General features: G+C 38.9%; 1 protein-coding gene across 4 annotated transcripts in view; it reads right to left on the reverse strand.

Moving 5' to 3' along the window:
- Positions 1-2,948: 2,948 nt before the first annotated feature.
- The window catches only part of LOC139364290 (uncharacterized), a 216,298-nt gene continuing 195,807 nt past the window's right edge, over positions 2,949-23,439 (reverse strand). For 3 of the 4 annotated variants that reach the window (XR_011625876.1, XR_011625877.1, XM_071100167.1), the window contains one exon: positions 2,949-4,621. Coding sequence is in view for 1 of the 4 variants with exons in the window: in XM_071100167.1 (XP_070956268.1) it covers positions 4,351-4,621 (271 nt within the window). In the remaining 3 variants the exon portion in view is untranslated. The remainder of the gene's footprint in view (positions 4,622-23,439) is intronic. The other variant, XR_011625875.1, reaches the window with a different exon arrangement.

Genomic DNA, 23,439 nt, shown 5'->3' on the forward strand with positions numbered 1-23,439 from the left:
TTGGGAGGCAACTATAATGTCATAATCTCTATTGTTTAAATGAGAAAACTGACCAACACAAAGTGAGTAAGTGATAAAGCTTGGATTCAAATTTGGGCTTTCTGACTTCATAGTTTGCTCTTAACCACTAGACACTAGTTCCTTCTTATAATCATATGGGTTCTTTAAAAAAGAGAAGGTGAGGCCGGGCACGGTGGCTCACGTTTCTTATCCCAACACTTTGGGAGGCCGATGAGGGTGGATCACGAGATCAGGAGTTCAAGACCAGCCTGACCAACACGGTGAAACCCCATCTCTACTAAAACTACAAAACTTAGCTGGGCATGGTGGCATGCGCCTGTAGTCCCAGCTATTCCGGAGGCTGAGGCAGGAGAATTGCTTGAACCCAGGAGACAGAGGTTGCAGTGAGCCAAGATGGTGCCACTGCACTCCACCATGGGCGACAGAGTGAGACTCTGTCTCAAAAAAAGAAAAGAAGGTGAGAATTCAGAATGCACATCTCTTGACTCTTGGCAACTTGTCATGGGAAAGTCTTCATTTGTTCCCATTTATGTTTTACACCTAACATTTGAAACACATTGAATTTATCTTGCTCTTTTACTGACCTGAGGGTGTTCAAAAGGACTTTTCTTTCAAGGTGAAAATGTGCCACTCATACTTCAACCAAACATTTCATACATGGAGAAATTATGCTTATTCACATAAGATTGTCAAATCCTCAAGGCTTGGGCAGTGGCTGAAAAGTGCTCCCAGTTACTGTAACTTTAACAGGTCATTGAGGCAGGCAGATCACGAAGTCAAGAGATTGAGACCATTCTGGCCAGCATGGTGAAACCCCATCTCTACTAAAAGTGCAAAAATTAGCTGAGTGTGGTGGCACGTGCCTGTAGTACCAGCTACTCAGGAGGCTGAGGCAGGAGAATCACTTGAACTCAGGAGGCGGAGGTTGCAGTGAGCCGAGATCACACCACTGCACTCTAGCCTGGTGACAGAGCGAGATATCATCAAAAAAAAAAAAAAGTCAGTGACAATGTCCTTGTCCCAGAGCACCGGGCAGTATCTACCTTAGGTGGAGCAATAGTTTTTGGCTCACTGACAAGTTCCTATGGAAGAGCTACTAAGAACATGAAAACTTCTGGGTGCAAGTGAAGGCAATGTTGAGAAGCTGGAAAACTTGCTTTTCATGTCTTATATTTCTATGTTTTTCTTTCCTTTTGACTTTGTTATCCAGCCCCCAATGTGTTGTAAAACAAAGAACATGGACTTTGGAGAGAAGTGGTATAAATGTTGGATCTTTCCTCTCCTCAAGAAAATTATTTAATTTCTGTGAACCCTAGTTTCCTCTTGGTAAATGAGACTACTTGGTAATAAACTCTAAATAAAATAGTTTATTTATTTAACCAATGCTTTTATAGACAGCGACCTTTTGCTAGTCTTTGTCACTAGCACTTTGCAAACATTAACTCCTCTTCACAGCCCTATGAGGTAGACACTTTTTTTATCTCTATTTTTTGGATAAGGAAACTGAGGCACAGAGGAATATGGAATTGCCCAAGGTCACAGAAATGCTAAATGGTAAAGGGAGGATTCAACCTAGGTAGTCTAGCTCCAGAGTCTATGTTCTTAACTACTAAACCATCTTGAGCTATTGAGAGGGTTGAACCAAACAACTTTCCTAAAAGCTCCCTCCCATATTAGAGATGCTCAGTACTCAGCAGAGCACCTTGTCTTTCATGCCCTGTAGAGGGTCCTTCCCTTTTAGCAAAACGCAAAGGACCAGATTTGTAACCATATAAACAAGCATTATTAGTTTATTAGATATTTTAAGCCTTTCTTACTTAACACACATAATACTATGTGCTATTAAAGGAACTCCATGCATCCCTGAATAGGTAAAAAAAGATATTTCAAGGACAGTGGAAGATTCGCATTCCAGCGACCCTGGAAAATCACACTATTCCTACCCATAGAGTTGCTCCTTAAGAGTCAACAGTAACTCATTGTATAATACATAGGTATCTTAGGAAGGATGTTTCTAGTGCTGTTACTTCTGGGCAAATAGTAGAAGTATACTTCTCTGCCACCTTGAAGAATGGCATTATCATGTGTGTGACTTACTTTAATGACATGGAAATGAAGTGACTTATGCAGTTTCTGGGTAGAACCTTTAAGAGCCAGTGTGTGATTTGCCCTTTCCTTCCCCTTGACTGAGAAATCAATGATGTTCCCAGATAGTGGAGGCTCTGTCAGCTTGCATCTTGAGTGAGGATGACTTGGAGCAAAGCACCTAGCCATCCTATGATAGACGTGCAAACTAAGGGAGACATACATCTTTGTAGTGCTGCACCACTAAGATCTGAAGGTTGTTTATTACAGCAACATTATTTAACCTATCCGGACTGACTCACAAGGGGCCAAAATAAGGGGGCAATGTTCTTCAGCATCTCTCTCAAATATGTTTTTCTGTCTTATTTGGGAGAACAGGTTAGAGACTATACCAGCTTCTGTTACTCAGGGCCCCTCCCAGAGAGTTGCTGGGTGAGAGTTTCTTCTGGCAGGAAACCATCCTACTCAAGCACGTGTCCTATCCTAGTCAGCTCCCTCCTATTTTCCCAGCCCTAACATAGGCTCTTCCTCCTAACCTTTACCTCTCCCTTCTGTTAAGACAGTCCATTTCTACGGAGGAAAATCCCCTTCTTCCTGTGTTTCTCTACTGCCTATGCCGTCCAGTCTACTGTGTGTCTATTATTCCAACATCACGAGCCCAAGTTCTCTCGTGTCAAGACACCTACCCTCCAGGAAACTTAGAATGGGAAATGCTGGTGGAGAACCCCTCCATGCCCCACAGAGGGCTGGAAAAAGGCAGGCATGGGAGGAGTAAGGTTGTCAACTGAAGAAAGAAATGGTATCAGAAGAAGTCATACTTTTACTCAAGGAGAATGCAGAGTACAGGATACAGGACCATTATGCAGAAACATGTATGGATCACTCAGGAGCGTACATGTGATTCAGATTTAAGTGCACACATAAACTCAACTTTTGGCAATTCTGTTCATATTTTTATCCCCCAGAGCCCAGCACAATACTTGGAAAATAATAACAACTCAATACATGTTTGACAGATGGATTTTAATTGATAGTACATGATATCAATGAAAACTTCTGAGAGATCCATTTTAGATAAAGTTAAAAAGTAGAAAGTATAAAAAGTTGGTTTGACTTTCATCAATATGAATTACAATATTTTACAAGAACTTCTTAGCACCTGTGCCTAGTTACAACGTAGCACAATAACTGAATATTATCAAACATGTGTCAGATGAGCTTTGCTGTGTGTTTTATTTGATGACAACAAGCTTCATAGTCTTCTGTTCATGTAAAGTGGCTGTTTATGTAGCTTGCTCATCTGCTTCCATCATAAAAAGTTAAAGGCAACTTTGTTCCTTGACTCTCCATTCGACTGACTCACCCAGAAGTGAAGTTTTCTTATGCAAGCAATAACAGAATCTCAAATAATCACTAATACCTTCTTCTAGTTAAAATAATGGTCCTGTAGTTCCTGTTCTTCCTAACCTGTACAGGTTATTAAAAAGAAGGTTATCTGTGTTTGTTATGGGCAGGAGGCCACATGCTGGACTTTAGACTAAGCCCCTTTCTGCAAGTTACCTGCCAACTGCTGTTCCAATCCTCACATCCTCAGGGAACTAAGCCACTGTCTCCATGCTCACTGTTGAGGTCACCTCTTCAGTTCTCCCTTGAATTTCAGTTCCACTTTACCACATGCCTTTAAAATATTTCCACTTGCCTGTCCCTTACCTGGACTTATTTCTTTTCCCAACTTTCCCAGTATTCTAAAACAATATCATTTTCCCAACCAGCAGGATGGAAACTTCACCTATTCTACTGCCCTCTGTCTTCACTCTCTGTTTCTAATTATCAAGTCCTATCGGTTCCTTCCCACCTGACATTTGTCAAATGTACCTCTTCCCCTATATTCTCACCACTCCCACATAATGAAGACCTCAGTGTCATTCCTGAATGACATAGAAACTCATGAGTTTCCCCTTTATTCTTCATCTTGGAAGAGCCTGTGTTAGTCAGGGTCTGGTAAAAAGACAGAAATAGGGTACCATAAAGAACTGTTAACTAGATATTGAACAGCAGAACATTCAACAGGGAAACATTAAGATATCACAGAGGTTACAATTACAGGAAGAAACTACCAACCTTAAGGATTTGGAAGCAAAGAGAAGAGACTAGATGTATTAAAACTTAGAAAGTAGGCCTGCAGGGGAGCTGAAAAACTCAAATCTCTGAGCAAGGGAGCATCTCAGCTGTGGGGCTGGTATTTCAGGAGTTGGGGATGAGAGAAAACAGATTCTGTGAGTGTTGGAAAAACTGCTGGTTGGAGTCCATGGCTGCTCCTGGAGTCAAGTACTGGTTCCAGGTTTGAGAAAGAAGTGAGGCTGGGTGATGGTCACAGAAACAGGAAGTGGCATGTCTTCTCCAGTTAGTATCCCCCAATGGCAAAGCCTCATAGGGAGCCAGTTGGCAAAGCTGACTTGTTTGCAAGGGCCCAGTCTCAGCATCAGTTAAAGAATATAGAAGGGTGGGCTTGAAGCTGAAAGACAATAAATGGCACATGGTGACATAATTAATGAAGGTCACTTCATTTTATCAGGACTCTGTCCTTAATTTATTCTGGCTCAGATCCAAAAGCCAAATACTAAAAGCACTGTTACATCGTCAGGTTTTCAACCTCATTATTCAACATTGGAGATATTCTGCTTACATCAATTTGTCTTTTGTCTCTATCACACCCACTAACCCTCAGCTTCCCACCAATGCCATCTTCAATGGCCTGGCGATTATCTTGCCAATCAGGTTTCTCTCAAGTTCCCCCCCAGCAGCCAAATCTCTTTATAACGATTTTCACATCAACTTACAAAGTTCAGGCAAGGGTCTGCTCTGGGGATTTCTCTGCCAAACTGAGGGAAATCCATCTTTTCCCTTAGGAAGAAACTCCTTTTGAGGAGGAGAAATAAACATTCCAGCAGGGGTATGGAAGCATGCCAAAGGGGAAGCCCATTAAAATGTAGAACTGGGCCGGGCTTGGTGGCTAACGCCTGTAATCCCAGCACTTTGGGAGGCTGAAGCAGGTGGATCACATGAAGTCAGGAATTTGAGACCAGCCTGGCCAACATGGTGAAATTCCGTCTCTACTAAAAATACAAAAATTAGCCCGGTGTGGTGGTGCACGCCTATAATCCCAGGTACTCAGGAGACTGAGGCATGAGAATCACTTGAACCCAGGAGGTGGAGGTTGCAGTGAGCCAAGATTTTGCCACTGTACTGCAGCCTGGGTGACAGAGCGAGACTCTGTCTCAAAAAATAAAAAATACATGTATAACTGAATGTAGTCCTTAGTGAGAGCACAGTGGAAAAAACAATGGAAAAAACATGGATCAGGTTAGCCATAAAGATAGCTCCAGATAGTCTGACCAAGGAAGGCAGTCAGGTTCCTATGGCTTTGCACAGAGAAAAAAGCTCCCTTATGTGGAATTTTCCTTTCTTTTTTCCATAATGAAGGCAAGCCCCAAATTTTCTTCAGGGTCAACTTTCAGATTCACTTCCTCTTAGTGCCATGTTTAGCCAGAAAAAAAGCCTCCCAACTTTTGCTAGTATGAACAAGGAAGCAGAGAGTGGAGAATTAAGTTTGAAGAAAATAGTTTAAGTGCATCTAGTCCCCACCCAGAGAAAATCCTATACCCAGGGATACCACCTTTCACTGATCAGGCTGGACAAATTTTTAAAGATTGATAATACATTATATTCTAAGGAAAAGATCATGGCAGAATGTTATGATAGTATTTATTCATAGTATGTTATGATAGAACTTATTCATAATTACACAGACACACATATGCAAATTAATGCATTTTACAGAAGATCTGGAAAGATATACATCAAACTGTTGAAAGAGGTTACCTCTGGGGAGGTGAGTTTGGAGGAAACAGAGTAAAGGAGGACTTGTACTGTTAGTTCTATATCTTTCTGTGCTGTGTGAATTTTATTACAATGTTGATATATACCTTTATAATTTATTAATGGAAAAAATTAATTATAGACCGCAAATTAAAGGTGATAAGATTGCGGAGGTCAGATTACACATCAGAAATAGTCCAGTGAAAATACCAGAAATGTGACTAGCTCTTTTCAGAATTATACAAAATTAAACTATTTGTTTACAAGAAAAAATAAATTTAGAAGATCTGTTTGTACAAATGGCCAACTGCTCTTTATCTAATTATATATATGAAAGTATGTGTTTCTTCGTAGATTTTAAAGGAGAACTCCCATCGTTAAAACTTTGTTTTTGAGCTTGTCTGCAGCTAAAAATTGTTGAAATCTACATACTGCAGGCTGCAGTGTACATTTTGGCACACACAGTTGAACATTTGAGCAGAACGAAGATCAATGGGAAGCCCGTTATCCTTGGGTTTGGCAAAGTGTTTAAACCTGTTTGGGTTTAAGTATTCAGGATGATGAAATGTTAGCCCGTCTGAGACTACTTCAGCCTTTTTTCAGGTGCAATTTCGACAGCTGTGTAAAGGATTTACGCAAGTTTGGATGAATTCAAACACAGGTGTAAAAGATAAAAGGCAACTGGAACAAATGCTCTACCTATGATCATTTTTCCGTGTTTGGCCATCTTATTTTGTGCCTGTTGATTCCAGTGCCCTTTCATGCAACATCTATCTTATGATTCATCAAAAAAATCCACCTTATTTTAATTTATTGCGAATAAAGAATGAAGTTTTGAACAAAATCATGTCTGGTTCTTCTCTCTAAACCCAACTCTTATTTATTCCCTCATGTTTTGTCCATCTTTTCTCCACAGCTTTCAAGTAGATTATTCCCCCTCCCCCAGTCTTTGACCTCTAGATGTATTTAGCAGATTTTATAACAGTGTCTCAAAATCTTGCACATAATCATTCCATCATACTCTAATGGAAAGGTCTAATATTTTGTGACCACGGTAGAATATAAGGTCTGGAGGGTGGTTCAAAGTCATGTTATTTGTTCCTCATCACTCTAAACATCACGTTTACTGACTGATAATAAGCCAAAGGTAATCAGATACTAGAAATCATACTGTTAAAATTTGATACTCCATGAAAAAAAATACTTTCAAAAGTGTCTGGTCTTAGTTTTACATTGCCACAATATGTTTAAATGAACTCAAGATGAGATGTACGATTCCTGCCTAGGTTTTTCTAAAAACAAGGGAAACATCCAATGCATCCAACACAGGTCTCACCCTGGCCATGGGTAAGGTGGCCCACAAGAGTGACAGATGCGCCAGACAGACATGCAGGACACCAAAGAGCAGGGACGCAGCAGAAGGGATGCAAGTGGCAGAATCACTACAGCTGCCCAAACTTATTTATAAACTCATGTGCCACACATCAGCCTCAAAGCCTTCTAGAAAATTCTTGAAAGTAGTTTGGAATCCGGAAAAAAAAAAAAAAAAAAAAAAAAAGAGAAACCTAAGTTAGGTGTGTACCCATTTTTAGAAGCAGAAGCTCTAGATAGGAGCAGGATCCTAGATTCAAACTTAAGTTACCAGCTATGCAACTCCAGGAAAATTCTTTTTTTTTTTTTTTTTTTTTTTTTGAGAGAGAGAGTCTTGCTCTGTTGCCCAGGCTGGAGTGCAGTGGCACGATCTCTGCTCACTGCAAGCTCCGCCTCCCGGGTTCACGCCATTCTCCTGCCTCAGGCTCCTGAGTAGCTGCGACTACAGGCGTCCCCCACCACGCCCAGCTAATTTTTTTGGTAGTTTTAGTAGAGACGGGGTTTCACCGTGTTAGCCAGGATGGTCTCCATCTCCTGATCTTGTGATCTGCCTGCCTCAGCCTCCCAAAGTGCTGGGATTACAGTCGTGAGCCACCACAACCGGGCACAACTCCAAGAAAATTCTAACTCTTGAGCCTCCTTCTTGTCTAAAGCAGGAATAATAAATTCTGTCCACTTTAATTCCAAAGCAATTGTAAGGATTAAATGAAATAAAATTGTTTTGAAAAGTGTTAAGCACTACAGAAGGTAATGCTGTTAGTGCCTTTTTATTAGTTTCTAGACAAAAATATGTATAATCTCACTTGTTCATAAAATTGTGTTTGGGATATTATTGTTGAAGAAAATTCTTAATTCCTTGTGAAGAGTTTGGGATATTAGAGTATAAATCATTTTCTAAATTTACTTATTGAATTTATTTTTAAAAGTTCAATTTTTGTTGCAAAAGGAATGCTTAACTTTAAGAACTTTAAGACATTTCACATCTATTTACTTGTGGAAGTTTGTGAAAGCAGGAAAAACTTAAAAGTAAAGAAATTACAAACATACTAGTAATGATTATTGACTTTTCTAATGTTTTGAAAACTCTACTGTAGGTTTTTAAAAAGACTCCCATTTTCTAAAAAAGACAAAGAATTTTTAAAACTCATTATAAAGGCCGGGCGCGGTGGCTCAAGCCTGTAATCCCAGCACTTTGGGAGGCCGAGACGGGCGGATCATGAGTTCAGGAGATCGAGACCATCCTGGCTAACACGGTGAAACCCCGTCTCTACTAAAATACAAAAAAAATTAGCCGGGCGAGGTGGCGGGCGCCTGTACTCCCAGCTACTCGGGAGGCTGAGGCAGGAGAATGGCGTGAACCCGGGAGGCGGGGCTTGCAGTGAGCTGAGATCCGGCCACTGCACTCCAGCTTGGGCAACAGAGCTAGACTCCGTCTCAAAAAAAAAAAAAAAAAAAAAAAAAAAACTCATTATAAAAGTACTAATGATATCTAACTTTTGAATTTAGCTCTCTACCTAATTATCCTAAATTTTCAAGCTACTAATATAAGCACTTTTTAGGTTTTAGCAGCTTTCTTTTCACAGATTTATGAAAACAAAGGGTTTACAATAATTGAATCATGCTTTATATTCATCCTAGAAGCACCTCACTTTGTTGTTTTTTTTTTTTTTTCAGCCAAAGTATAATGAGACTGCATGACTAACACAGCAAGGTAGTGGAAGATCCAAGGACCAACCAGGTGTCCCAACATGGTCCTCAGTCCTTTTCAGAGCACCAGTCAACCACCCTAATTTGATGATTCTAAACATAATCCACTTTCCTTTGTATGCAATAGATGATGGAGGAATCTAAATTAAGAAGAAATAATTGGACACCACATTGGAAGGATATGCTAGAATCCTGATGTGGTTTGGCTGTGTCCCCACCCAAATTTCATCTAGAATTGTAACTCCCATAATTCCCATGTGTTGTAGGAGGGACCCGGTGGGAGATAATTGAATCCTGGGGGCAGTTTCCCCCATACTGTTGTCATGGTAGTGAGTAAGTCCAGATCTGATGATTTGATGAGGGGTTTCCCCTTTTGCTCGCCTCTCTTCCCTGTTGCCTGCCACCATGTGAGATTGTGCCTTTCACCTTCCACCATGATTGTGAGGCCTCCTCAGTCATGTGGAACTGCAAGTCCATTAAACCTCTTTTTCTTTATAAATTACCCCATCTCAGGTATGTCTTTATCAGCAGCATGAAAATGGACTAATATGAATCCAAACTGTATCCCATACCAACTGAAAGCCTTATTACAACAAAGTTGTTTTCTAACATTGTCTCACACTGTCTCACACCTAGGGGCCTTACCAGCTTAAAGCCACCTCCTGGAGAGGGCTTTCTAGTCAATCCATCGAACTCTGTCTCATCACTTTAGTTCTCTGCATTTATAATTGTTTTTTGGTGTGCTCTTGTGTTCCTCCACCAAAATGCAAGCTCCATGAGAATAAAGACCCTATCTGTACTGCTCATTTCCTATTGCCCAGAGCAGTGCCTCAAACTTAGAGTACACTCAATAAATATGTGCTGAATAAAGTGCCGATTGCTTTATAACAGAAGTAAATGCAGTAGCAGGGCTATCATCACTTACATTTCTGCCTTGGAATTTTTGCTTCAGCAGCATGAATTTAACCAACAAGAAGATTCTTCCTATTTCTCATATTATCTGAATTGATAATATTAATAAAATATTTCATTTTGCTCTCTTCTATATTTATAAGAGAAAATACACTTCTGTTCTTGGTAAAAGAAAAGTTATCTTTGACCTTTAACCTGACATATGTACTAATTGTATCAATTTTTCAAATATTTGGAAAACAAAAATTTGTCTAGCACTCAGAGAGCAGATTTCTTCTTTGCCAGTTCCTTCCAGGCTTTAATGTATCCAGACACTCTACTCACTCTTTTACCAGAAGTCCTTTCTCAAAATGTTCCTCTTTAAAAGTTTTCAGGAACACCTCAATGCTCTTTAGTGCAGAAAGCTATTTTTAAAATAGTGGGTGGCAGGGAAGAGGGAGCTAAACAAAACAAAACAGAATGAAATGCTTGAAACCTCTTGCTTGTTTGACTTGTCCACTGGTGCTGTTAAAACAATGGCTTTTTAATCTTGTTTATCATAGGATGAACACACTAAATGGTCCCTGTACACTAAATAGTCTTCACAAGGAATTAAGAGTTTTCTGTAAAAATAACCACATCTAGTTAATCTGGATCTTTAAAATTCTATGCAGAGCAGAGATTTCTGAAACAAACTAGCTAAATACTTCTTGTCAAATACGGTAATGGATAGTGCTGGGATGCAAGAGAGAAAGGATGAAGTTCTACTGGCACCTTTTCTTTTGAAGTGGCCCCAAACCTTAAAGCCTGCATTTCATTTGGGAAAATCTTTTGCTAAAACCACTTCCCATATGCAACCCATCTGGAGGACTATAATCTTGTCTTGCCTGCAGCAAACCAACAGTAATGATGCTTGCCTTTCATCACAGATCCCTGAGCACTAGACAAACATTAATTAATGCCCCCAACACACCTGTGAGGTAGGAAGTATTATCCCTGGCTCACAGATGAGGAAATCCAGACACCAAGAGGTTAAATGGCTTGCCTTAGGCCACAGAGTGAGCTAACAACAACAGCAAACTTTCCACTAACCTTGGCCCTCCGTATAGGCTTGAGCTCTGAGAAATTTTGAGCAGAACCATTGCTACATGAGGTAGGCTACAATCAACTTATTTGTCTTTTTCACAGGGAGGTTGGACTCTACTGCAGAACATAAATGAACTCAGGGCCCAAAGGTCTTAAAAATGTGGAAACAGTAACAGAATCTGGAATATTTATATCTTCCAGAGCCCTTCCCAAAGTATCCTTTAATTGTCATCTCTGCTGACACCCAGACTTCAGGTAGCACTTATTGAGCTCCTACTATGTGCCTGGTACTGCAATTTCAGTACTTGTTCCCATGACTTTCCAGAGAACTGTTGCAAAGTTTGGGTCAAGTGGAAATTAGAAACTATTGTAACCAAGAATGGTTTCTTTCTCTTCCCTAAAGGTTGGCACGAGGGGTATAAAAATTACCAAGAGAATTCCAATGGTGAATAACCATGTGATCATTGCACACCAGGACACTCTCCAGCTAAAGTTGCAAAATCATGCAGCCCACTCATCTTTTAAATAGCCCAAGAGTTCTACCAACAGGCACAGTCCTAGGTCTATTAATAACAAATAATAATAACTGTTCTTAATTGATTTTTTCTATGTTCCAGACTTTTCATAAAAGTATCACATTACTATTTGCAACAATCCTCAAAGAAGGTATTAGTATTTTTCTCTTATTTTTACAAACAGAAATAAGGTTCAACTTGTTAGATAACTTGCTGGAAAATGGCAGAGCCAGAATTTAAAACCAAGTGTGACTACAAAGTCCATACTCTTTTCATATTTTACTACTTCTTTTCTGAGGATAATTGAGAATTCTTAACTATCTCTCTATTTTTATTATTATTGTTTGGATATCCTTTTACTCTCTTAGCACCTTCTATGAAGGCCTTTGACTAGCAGCCAGACATCTGTAGCATGAGAGGGAACATAGTTGTCAGACTGTCCTAGAGAAATCTCTTCTCCCCACTGGCTTTCTCAGTAGTTTACAACAGAGCCGCATTTTGAACCTTCAGACCTTGCTGATCAAGCCCTGAGAGTACTATCTCTTGATTCTGTTACATCAACATTCCAATTTGAAGTAGAGCTTCTTATTCAAGAAGCACTGTGACCATTTCCATGCCCTGGGTTTCATATCTAGTTTTGAGCCCCTAATTTCAACCTGACCTCAAGCTTCTATGTAGCAACTAGTTCATATCTCCATTCGCTCACGCATCACTTAGGCTGCAAGGACAGATCAGTCAAGCCAAACTGACAATAAAAATAATTTACTTGTTGACTAAGGGAGTAGATCAGCAGTAACATGGGCTTCAGGTATGGTTTGATCAGAACCCTGGCTCTGCTTCTCTCAGATTTATTCTCCTTTGTATGTCAAATTTTTCCTTAGACTGATTCTTCCATTGAAAGATGGATGTCAGTAGCAATTTCGTTTCCAGCTTCCTTGTTCATTTCCAAAACACAGTGAAGAGGGATAGCGGGAAGGAGACTATGTCTCAGTGGGCACTCGAATGCTTTCTGATGAAAAGAATAATAATAATGCATTTGTTCACTAATGTGAAAGAGTGTATGACAATAACTATGCCATTTACTGAATGCTTACTATGTTGCAGATATAATACTAACCACATTAAATTACCTTAACACACATAAGCACATGATGTCCCCACACAAAGGAGCTGTTATCACCTACATTTTATTGAAACCAAAGCACAGAGAAGTTTACGAATTACCGAGAATGACACAGCTAGTAAGTGGTAGAGTCAGGAGTTGACCATAAGTCTGGATCACACCAAAACTCTCTATGCCCACAAAGGGAACAGAAATTTTCCAAGTGTATCTTAACTGTGGCAACAAAGATAGCCTGCCCTGAGCTACACAGTCAATCCTTGTTTGGATAGGAAAGGAGGGAAGGACAGACATAAGAAAAATAAGGTCAATTCAGAACTCCATTTTTTGGCCTTTGGAAAATACAGCCACTCACAATTTCTCTATTATCTGTCAAGCATTAATCTCTAGAATCCAAGCAGAGACTCAGAGAGACCCCTCTACTGAATAATTAATAAGCCAGAAAATCCACTTGCTCAGAAAATTACAGCATTTGGCACAGCACTGTACACATATGTATAGTAGGTACAATCTTTAGTAAAGGCTTGTACTTTTTTGGAATGACAGCATTCTTTTCTAAATCTGGAAGCAGTCTTCAAAGGCAAGTTCGCTGATACCCATACAGAAACCAAGATACCTGGCTTCACCTCATTAACTGTTGCAAATCTTCTGATTGCAGTCCAAAGTTAGAATATAAGCAGGGTCTGCTTTGCTAATGACAGCCCTGGTTCTAAGGGCTGTTAATAGAATAGGTGATAGCAAAAGGTGTTTGTTTTAGCCATTTACAGTTTTACAACTGACTGCAGGGAGACTGGAATAAACAGCCATGCTCATGCTATGCCACCACCTATAACAGAGCCCAGAAACCTCCACAAACACCTGAAATACATGAAAGAGGTCTTATTATTTAGTAGAAGCAAGGGGATAAGCCTGGGAATCAGTGTGACCCCTAACACAATAGCGCAAGGTCAAGAGTCAATTTTGTCAGGGGTAGAGGAGAAACAAAATCTACCACGCATTTCTGAGGGCTTCTGAGGGCTGCTACCAGAGGAACACATCTGTATTTGAGCCTTCCATGTTTTAAGACCCTAAAATATTCCAGTGTGAAACATTTAAGGTCAATGTAACTGGCATATTCTTGTGGGAGAAAACGGAAACTGTTTCAACCTTCCTTCAATTCTCAGTCCATCCAAGAGGCAGCTTTCGTTAGCTGTAACTGGCTTCACCAACCCATTGATCATTTACAGTATTCAGTTTCTTTGCTTAAAATGTAGCTGAAATGAAGAAAAACTGTGGACAAGTTGAGTATGTTGAGTATGTGCCAAACTCAGAATCAGCTACAAGCCACATGTAACTACTTAAGTTTAAATTAATTAAAACAAATAAAATTTAAAATTTAGTTCCTTAGTTAAAAAACCCACATTTCAAATGTTCAGTAGCCATGTGTGACTAGTGGCTTTTCCAGGAATAACCAGGACATAAACATTTCCATCATCATAAAAGTTCTATTGAATAGAACTGGTCTCTATAGCATCAGAATAGAAGATTCCACTACTAACAGGTTAAGGCCATGTATTACAGATACTAACCGCAAAAAAATGCCACCTAATTGTCTTAGTGAATTTGAGTTAAACTTTTATTGTATTGAGAATTATCCATGAGCAGGTTATTTAATTCACCTGTAACTTTTCCTTTTTTTTTTTTTTTTTCCCAAGATGAAGTCTCGCACTGTCGCCCAGGCTGGAGTGGAGTGGCACGATCTCAGCTCACTGCAACCTCCGCCTCCTGGGTTCACACAACTCTCCTGCCTCAGTCTCCCGAGTAGCCGGGATTACAGGTGCCCAACACCACACCTGGCTAATTTTTAGTATTTTTAGTAGAGACGTGGTTTCACTATGTTCACCAGACTAGTCTCCAACTCCTGAACTCGTGATCCGCCCTCCTCGGCCTCCTAAAGTGCTCGGATTACAGGTGTGAGCCACCGCGCCTGGCCTCACCTATAACTTTCTATCAGCAACAGGTAGCTTGAATTAAATTCAGCTGTATGTGACAAAAACACAATAGTGGCTTAAATACACAAAGTTTTCTATTATTTCCAAGTTCCAGAGATGAACAGTCCAAAGCTGGTACAGTAACTTGATTAGTTCATCATGTAGCCAGGATCATGCCCACTTACTGTTGTGTCACCTCTAAAGAATGAACTTCAGTAGCCTGGTCCAAGATGCTGTCTAGAGCTCTAGTGTTTATATCTGCCTTCCAGCCAACTGGAAAGAGAAAGGGGAAGAACTCTAAGCCCTTTCCTGTCAGGATACTAAAGTTGCAAATGACATTCCTGTTTGCATTCTGTTGTCCAAAAGGTAAACACAAGGTTACTCTTAGCTGCAAGGGAAGCTGGGGAATGTGGTTTTTATGACTGCCATAAAATTAAAGGTTGTATTACTGTGGAAAGAAAGGAGAATGGCTATGAGAAAGTCACCACGGGCTTCCGTCACACTAATAGTGTTGAGAAATTGTAAGATAAGAGAGACAAAGCAGTTAAAGAGAATTAATTTTTCCAATTGCAAACAACACTTTCAAAAAGCTTAAGTAAGAATTTTAAATTATTGAGTAAATGAAAATCTCTGAGTTTTGGGGAATTTTCAGTGATCTGTATTTCTTTGGTGGCCACCTTCGTGCTGTGATTTAAGGAAAGTCACTCCATTCCTAAGCCCTCCTTCAGAGTACCCAAAAGTCTTCTTTTCAGTTTTTCACATGGCTTGACACACACCATCTACTAGAGATTTATCTCAGTTAAAAAGTCTTTACAAAATGTGAACATTTCTGGGGATGGTAAAAATATCTGTTCATTCTCCATTTATTATTAATTAGTCAAATCCAGTTTTTGATCTCCAAAAATAGAAGGATTGACTGAGTTGGAGTTCTGTGGGGAATGAGGTGAACAAGAAAGAACTAACTAAAGTTTTGGATTGGGAAGACATGAGAGGAAAAGCATTTCTGGGGTGTTTCTTAGAGTGGTCGAGGGTAGCTGAAGAGCAGATTAAGATCATTAGAAATAGAAGAGAAAGGAAGGTTGAGAAGAATGGAGGTGGGGAAGAGAGACTGAAGGGCACAAAGATGGAAGTGAGAGCTGAGAAGGCATCAAGGATGAATTTGACCATCTTGAAATTTTGCCTAGAGTTGACCATGAATGCTACAATATTTATGTGATCTCTTAGCAAAATATGCAAGAATAGAGCTTTTTTTCAATTAAGAAATTAAAAGGCATATAAGAAGTTAAAATGCAGTGCTCATCTAACAGTGTTTTGTGTACAATCAACAAAAGCAAAAGAAATTGCATTGTCTGAACTAAAAAACTTGTCTTACTGTTCTGGAAATGTATTAATTCATTTTAATTTAGCTGTTTTTTTAAAAAAATTCTACCTAACAACAATAACAACAATGATGATAGCATTAAACAAGTATACTTTGAGGAAGGCACCATACCAAGGGCTTTACATGTATTATTTCATTTAATGAGCACAGCATCTCTTTGAGGTAGATATTGTTATATCCCTTTTACAGAGAAGGGAACTGATGCTTAGGAAGGTTGGGTGACTTGCCTTAGTTGTGGCAGAGCCAGGTTCCAGAGCTATAAAGCCAAGCTCCAGATTCCTTGCTCTTAATCCCTATACTGACACTGCCTCCCGACTTGGTGTTTGGTAGAAATAGAAGTGATTCACATTTAGATCAAAAGTGACACCTGAACAGACTATATAATTTAGACGCCTTTCTCCATAAGGCACTCTCCATGTGGCTGACATCACTTCTGACTGCTTCAAATGTCCATTATGCGGATGACCTGCAACTTACTCCTAAAACCTTCTTCACTGTCTCTCCCTGGCTCCCTGCCTCACGCACCACCCCCCACCACCCTCACCACCACCTCCAGACAGCAGCCAAGGTGTTTTCTGTCAATTGTGTCACCTAGTGGTCAGAAGGTAGAACTCCTTTATTTGACTTCCCTTTTCTACACCCTATTCTTTATTCCTCTTCAAGGACTTTTTGGCAGAATCTATCTACCTCTATTAAGTCATCACTCAGGGTTCATTCAATTCGCCCTTAATCTTTTTCACTTACATACACTCATCTCCTTTAGCTCCCTTTCTCCTCATCCTCTCTCTTTGAAGGAGGATCTCTCTCCCTTCATCATTTATTTCACTAGCCAAAATGTTGACCCCAATCATCAGAGAATAGTGAGCTCTGAAGTCAGACAGAACTGAATTTTAATTCCAGAGCCATCGCACTAATTGTGAGATATTGAGCAAATTGTATGGCCTTTCTAAATCTCAGTTTTCAAATCCATAAAATGGAGATAAATTTCCTACTTCAGAGTACTTATAGAAATGAGATGACTTAAGAAAAGCCTTAATTATCTAATTGCACATAATCAGTATTTAATGAATATTACTCATCTCCACACCATCATGAGTAATGCATAAAATAATCATGCTGCTGTATCAAGAAAAAGGAAAGCCATATTCTTGGAGATTAAATTTGTTCTACCTAAGAACCAGTGTGTATAATACTTAAAATCTTTTCAATAAGTTCCCATCAAAACCTCCACAAGGGTCCATCTACTTGCTGATTTTCTCCTTGTTACAAATAGTATTTCTTCTTCCTGATAGATAAATCAAATATTTATAAGATAGTCTGGGAGTGTAATGTTAAATCAAGCTTAGCCTAAAGCTAACCCTCCTTACATATTTCAAATTCGGCCTAAAGGTTTTGCTGTACATTGTGAACTATAGTAAGAGGAAGTGTAAACCAACTGTAGCCTACACTTGTGCCAATCACCACGTTTTGGCCAATCAACTGTAGCCAACTGTTTGAATGGTGTTCAAATAAGGCAAACGCCAAGCTGCAACCAATTTGGCTGTTTCTGTACCTCACTTCCATTTTCTGTATGTCACTTTCCCTTTTCTGTCCATAAATCTTCTTCCCCTACGTAGCTGCGCTGGAGTCTCAGAGCCTACTCTGGCTCGAGAGGCTGCCTGATTCGCGAGTTGTTCATTGCTCAATTAAACTCCTTTAAATTTAATTCTGCTGAAGTTTTTCTTTTATCAGTAAACCATCATTTACAAACACTACTTCTATGCAAAAGTGCATTCTAAATTCCAAAGAGCCATCAATTAGGAATGTATTCTAGTTTTAGTTTGAAAATTATGAAAAGCTTTAAACTAAGAAAACCCAAAAGTAAAGAGTCCATTTTGCTTTTTTCCTAATGGAGGTCAGGACTTCTTAATGGGTCAGCTGGCAAAATACAGTGGAATGTGTGCTGATACACTGCAGAAGAATGGGAAAATTCACCCTGCCCTGAGCAGCACTGATTATCCTCTTCAAGCATAGTTTGTTATCTCAGCTACACATGTGACACAAAACAAGCGTGTGAACTAGCATTTGACAATATATGCAGATTACTGGTTTATGTTATTTATCAAAATGTAGTATACCAAAGACAATGCAATAAAGTATCATTTTTTAAACAAATGATACTGGAACAAATGGACACCCATATACAAAAGACTGAATCTTGATTCATACTTCATACCATATGTATATAAAAATTCACCTAATATCAACCATAAACTTAAATGTAAAAACTAAGCTATAAACTTCTAAAAGAAGATACAGGAAATAATCTTGTGACCTTGGGTTAGGCAATGATTTCTAAGACATGACACAAAAAGCATGATACACAAAACAAAAAGCTGATAAACTGAATTTTATCAAAATTTAAAATTTTTATTCATCAAAGACACTGTAAATAAAATGAAAGAACCAGCCACAGACTGGAAAAAACATATTTTCAAAACACGTATCTGAAAGAGAGCTTGAATCCAAAATATGTGAATTCTCAAAATTTAATAATAAGTATATAAAAATGGGCAAAAGATTCAAACACTTTACCAAAGGAGATATACAAATGTCAAATAAGCACATTAAAAGATGTTAAACATCATTAGTCATTGGGTAAATGCAAATTAAAACCATGATGAGACACCAGTATGTATCAGATTGGCAAGCAACAAAGATGAAAATATCAAGTGCTGACATAGATGCTATGCAATTTGAATTTTACACATTTCTCCTAGAAATGAAAAATGGTTTAGCCACTTTGGAAAAGAATGTAGAAGTTTCTTTTTTTAAATTATACTTTAAGTTCTAGGGTACATGTGCACAAGGTGCAGGTTTGATACATAGGCATGCATGTGCCATATTGGTTTGCTGCACCCATCAACTCATCACTTACATTAGATATTTCTCCTAATGCTATCCCTCCCCCAGGCCCCCACTCCACAATAGGCCCCAGTGTGTAATGTTCCCTGCTCTGTGTCCAAGTGATCTCATTCTTCAGTTCCCACCTATGAGTGAGAACATGCAGTGTTTGGTTTTCTGTCCTTGTGATGGTTTCCAGCTTCATCCATGTCCCTGCAAAGGACATAAACTCATCCTTTTTTATGGCTGCATAGTATTCCATGGTGTATATGTGTCACATTTTCTTAATCCACTCTATCATTGATGGACATTTGGGTTGGTTCCAAGTCTTTGCTATTGTGAACAGTGCCACAATAAACATACATGTGCTTGTGTCTTTATAATAGCATAATTTATAATCCTTTGGGTATATACCCAGTAATGGGATTGCTGGGTCAAATGGTAATTCTAGTTCTAGATCCTTGAGGAATCACCACACTGTCTTCCACAATGGTTGAACTAATTTACACTCCCACCAACAGTGTAAAAGCGTTCCTACTTCTCCACATCCTCTCCAGCATCTGTTGTTTCCTGACTTTAATGATTGTCATTTTAACTGGTGTGAGATGGTATCTCATTGTGATTTTGATTTGCATTTCTCTGATGACCAGTGATGATGAGCATTTTTTCATGTGTCTGTTGGTTGCATAAATGTCTTTTTTTGAGAAATATCTGTTCATATCCTTTGCCCACTTTTGATGGGGTTGTTTTTTTCTTGTAAATTTGTTTGAGCTCTTTGTAGGTTCTGGATTTTACCCTTTGTCAGATAGGTAGATTGCAAAAATTTTCTCCCATTCTGTAGGTTTCCAGTTCACTCTGATGATAGTTTCTTTTGCTGTGCAGAAGCTCTTTAGTTTAATCAGATCCCATTTGTCTATATTGGCTTTTGTTGCCATTGCTTTTGGTGATTTAGTCATGAAGTCCTTGCTCATGGCTATGTCCTGAATGGTATTGGCTAGGTTTTCTTCTAGGGCTTTTATGGTTTTAGGTCTAACATTTAAGTCTTTAATCTATCTTGAATTAACTTTTGTATAAGGTATAAGGAAGGGATTCAGTTTCAGCTTTCTACATATGGCTAGCCAGTTTTCCCAGCACCATTTATTAAATAGGGAATCCTTTCCCCATTTCCTGTTTTTGTCACATTTGTCAAAGATCAGATGGTTGTAGATGTGTGGTGTTATTGCTGAGGCCTCTGTTCTGTTCCATTGGTCTATATATCTGTTTTGGTACCAGTACCATGTTGTTTTGGTTACTGTAGCCTTGTAGTATAGTTTGAAGTCAGTTAGCATGATGCCTCCAGCTTTGTTCTTTTTGCTTAGGATTGTCTTGGCAACGTGGGCTCTTTTTTGGTTCCATATGAACTTTAAAGTAGTTTTTTCCAATTATATGAAGAAAGTCATTGGTAGCTTGATGGGGATGGCACTGAATCTATAAATTACTTTGGGCAGTATGGCCATTTTCACGATATTGATTGTTCCTATCCATGAGCACTGAATATTCTTCCATTTGTTTGTGTCCTTTTTTATTTCATTGAGCAGTGGTTTATAGTTCTCCTTGAAGAGGTACTTCACATCCCTTGTAAGTTGAATTCCTAGGTATTTTATTCTCTTTGTAGCAATTGTAAATGGGAGTTCACTCATGATTTGGCTCTCTGTGTTACTGGTGTATAGGAATTCTTGTGATTTTTGCACATTGATTTTGTATCCTGAGACTCTGCTGAAGTTGCTTATCAGCTTAAGGAGATTTGGGGCTGAGAATGGGGTTTTCTAAATATACAATCACGTTATCTACAAACAGAGACAATTTGACTTCTTCTTTTCTAATTGAATACCCTTTATTTCTTTCTCTTGCCTAATTGCCCTGGCCAGAACTTCCAACATTATATTGAATAGGAGTGTTGAGAGAGGGCATCCCTGTCTTGTGCCAGTTTTCAAAAGGAATGCTTCCAGTTTTTGCCCATTTAGTATGATATTGGCTGTGGGTTTGTGATAAATAGCTCTTATTATTTTGAGATACATTCCATCAATACCTAGTTTATTGAGAGTTTTTAGCATGAAGGGCTGTTGATTTTGTCAAAAGCCTTTTCTGCTTCTATCAAGATAATCAAGTGGTTTTTGTCATTGATTCTGTTTATGTGATGGATTACGTTGATTGATTTGCATATGTTGAACCAGACTTGCATCCCAGGGATGAAGTCAACTTGATGGTGGTGGATAAGCTTTTTGACCTTCTGCTGGACTCGACTTGCCAGTATTTTATTGAGGGTTTTCCAATTGATGTTCATCAGGGATATTGGTCTAAAATTCTCTTTTTTTGTTGTGTCTCTGCCAGGCTTTGGTATCAGGATGATGTTGGCCTCATAAAATGAGTTACGGAGGATTCCCTCTTTTTCTATTGATTGGAATAGTTTCAGGAGGAATGGTACCAGCTCCTCTTTGTACCTCTGGTAGAATTTGGCTGTGAATCCATCTGGTCCTGGACTTTTTTTGGTTGGTAGGCTATTAATTACTGCCTCAATTTCAGAGCCTGTTATTGGTCTATTCAGAGATTCAACTTCTTCTGGGTTTAGTCTTGGGAGTGTGTATGTGTCCAGGAATTTATCCATTTCTTCTAGATTTTCTAGTTCATTTACATAGAAGTGTTTATAGTATTCTCTGATGGTAGTTTGCATTTCTGTGGTATCGGTGGTGATACTCCCTTAATCATTTTTTATTGCATGTATTTGATTATTCTCTCGTTTATTCTTTATTAGTCTTGCTAGCAGTCTATCGATTTTGTTGATCTTTTAAACTCCTGAATTTATTGATTTTTTGAAAAGCTTGTGTCTCTCTCTCTTTCACTTCTGCTCTGATCTTAGTTATTTCTTGCCTCTGCTAGCTTTTGAATTTATTTGCTCTTGCTTCTCTAGTTCTTTTGTGATGTTAGGGTGTCCATTTTAGATCTTTCCTGCTTTCTCTTGTGGGCAGTTAGTGCTATACATTTCCCTCTACACAGTGCTTTAAATGTGTCCCAGAGATTCTAGTACGTTGTATCTTTGTTCTCATTGGTTTCAAAGAACATCTTTATTTCTGCCTTCATTTCGTTATTTACCCAGTAGTCATTCAGGAGCAAGTTGTTCAGTTTCCATGTAGTTGTGCGGTTTTGAGTGAGTTTCTTAGTCCTGAATTCTAATTTGATTGCACTGTGGTCTGAGAGACAGTTTGTTGTGATTTGTGTTCTTTTACATTTGCTGAGGAGTGCTTTACTTCCAATTATGTGGTCAATTTTAGAATAAGTGTGATGTGCTGAGAAGAATGTATATTCTATTGATTTGGGGTGGAGAGTTCTGTAGATGTCTATTAGGTCTGCTTGTTGCAGAGCTGAGTTCAGGTCCTGGATATCCTTGTTAACCTTCTGTCTTGTTGATCTGTCTAATATTGACAGTGGGGTGTTAACGTCTCCCATTATTATTGTGTGGGAGTCTAAGTCTCTTTGTAGGTCTCCAAGGACTTGCTTTATGAATCTGGATGCTTCTGTATTGGGTGCATATATAGGATAGTCAGCTCTTCTTGTTTAATTGATCCCTTTACCATTACGTAATGTCCTTTGTGTCTTTTTATCTTTGTTGGTTGAAAGTCTGTTTTATCAGAGACTGGGATTGCAACCCCTGCATAGCTGAAACTGCAGGAATGCACCAACATGCCTGGTTTAGATATTTTTTAAAATAAATAGTTTTCATTCTGAGAGTGAGAAATTGGTATGGTTTTTATTTGTGTTTTAATTATTAGTGAGATTGAACATTTATTATATATCTATTGATTACTGGGTTTTTTTTCCTTTGCAACTTGACTTTGCCCAATTTTCTATACGGGCATTGTTATTTTATGTATAAGAACTTTCCTTCACCATAAGATATACACAGGAATTCTGATAGGTACTAGAATAATGGCAATGCTTAAATGTAAATTCGTGCATCCCTTCTCACAAAAAATCACAAGATCAAAAAGAATAAACCATACATGACCCAGAAGACAGAATACTCCAAACTTAAAATTACTTATAAGTAGAGGAAAAAATACTATATTCCAACAGAGCTATTATTAGATTTCCTGCTGCCACTACAAGACAATTGATGTAAGGAATAGTAGGAGGGCAGTCCTAAGATTACTGCATGGAAAAGAGAAAAGACAAGTGGAGATCATAGGTAAGTCACAGGCAAAATCACTCCCCAAAAGAGAAGGTCCAGTGCTGTATTAGTCTGTGCTCACACTACTATGAAGAAATAACCAAGACTGGGTAATTTAGAAAGAAAACATGTTTAATTTACTCACATTTTCGCATGGCTGGGGAGGCCTCAGGAAACTTACAATCATTGCAGAAGAGGAAGCAAACACATACTTCTTCACATAGTGGCAGGAGAGAGAAGTGTAGAGCAAGGGGAGGAAAATCCCCTGATAAAACCATCAGATCTCATGAGAACTCACTCACTATCACAAGAACAGCATGGGAGAA

The sequence above is a fragment of the Macaca nemestrina genome, chromosome 7, assembly GCF_043159975.1.
Source record: "Macaca nemestrina isolate mMacNem1 chromosome 7, mMacNem.hap1, whole genome shotgun sequence".
Taxonomy (NCBI): domain Eukaryota; kingdom Metazoa; phylum Chordata; class Mammalia; order Primates; family Cercopithecidae; genus Macaca; species Macaca nemestrina.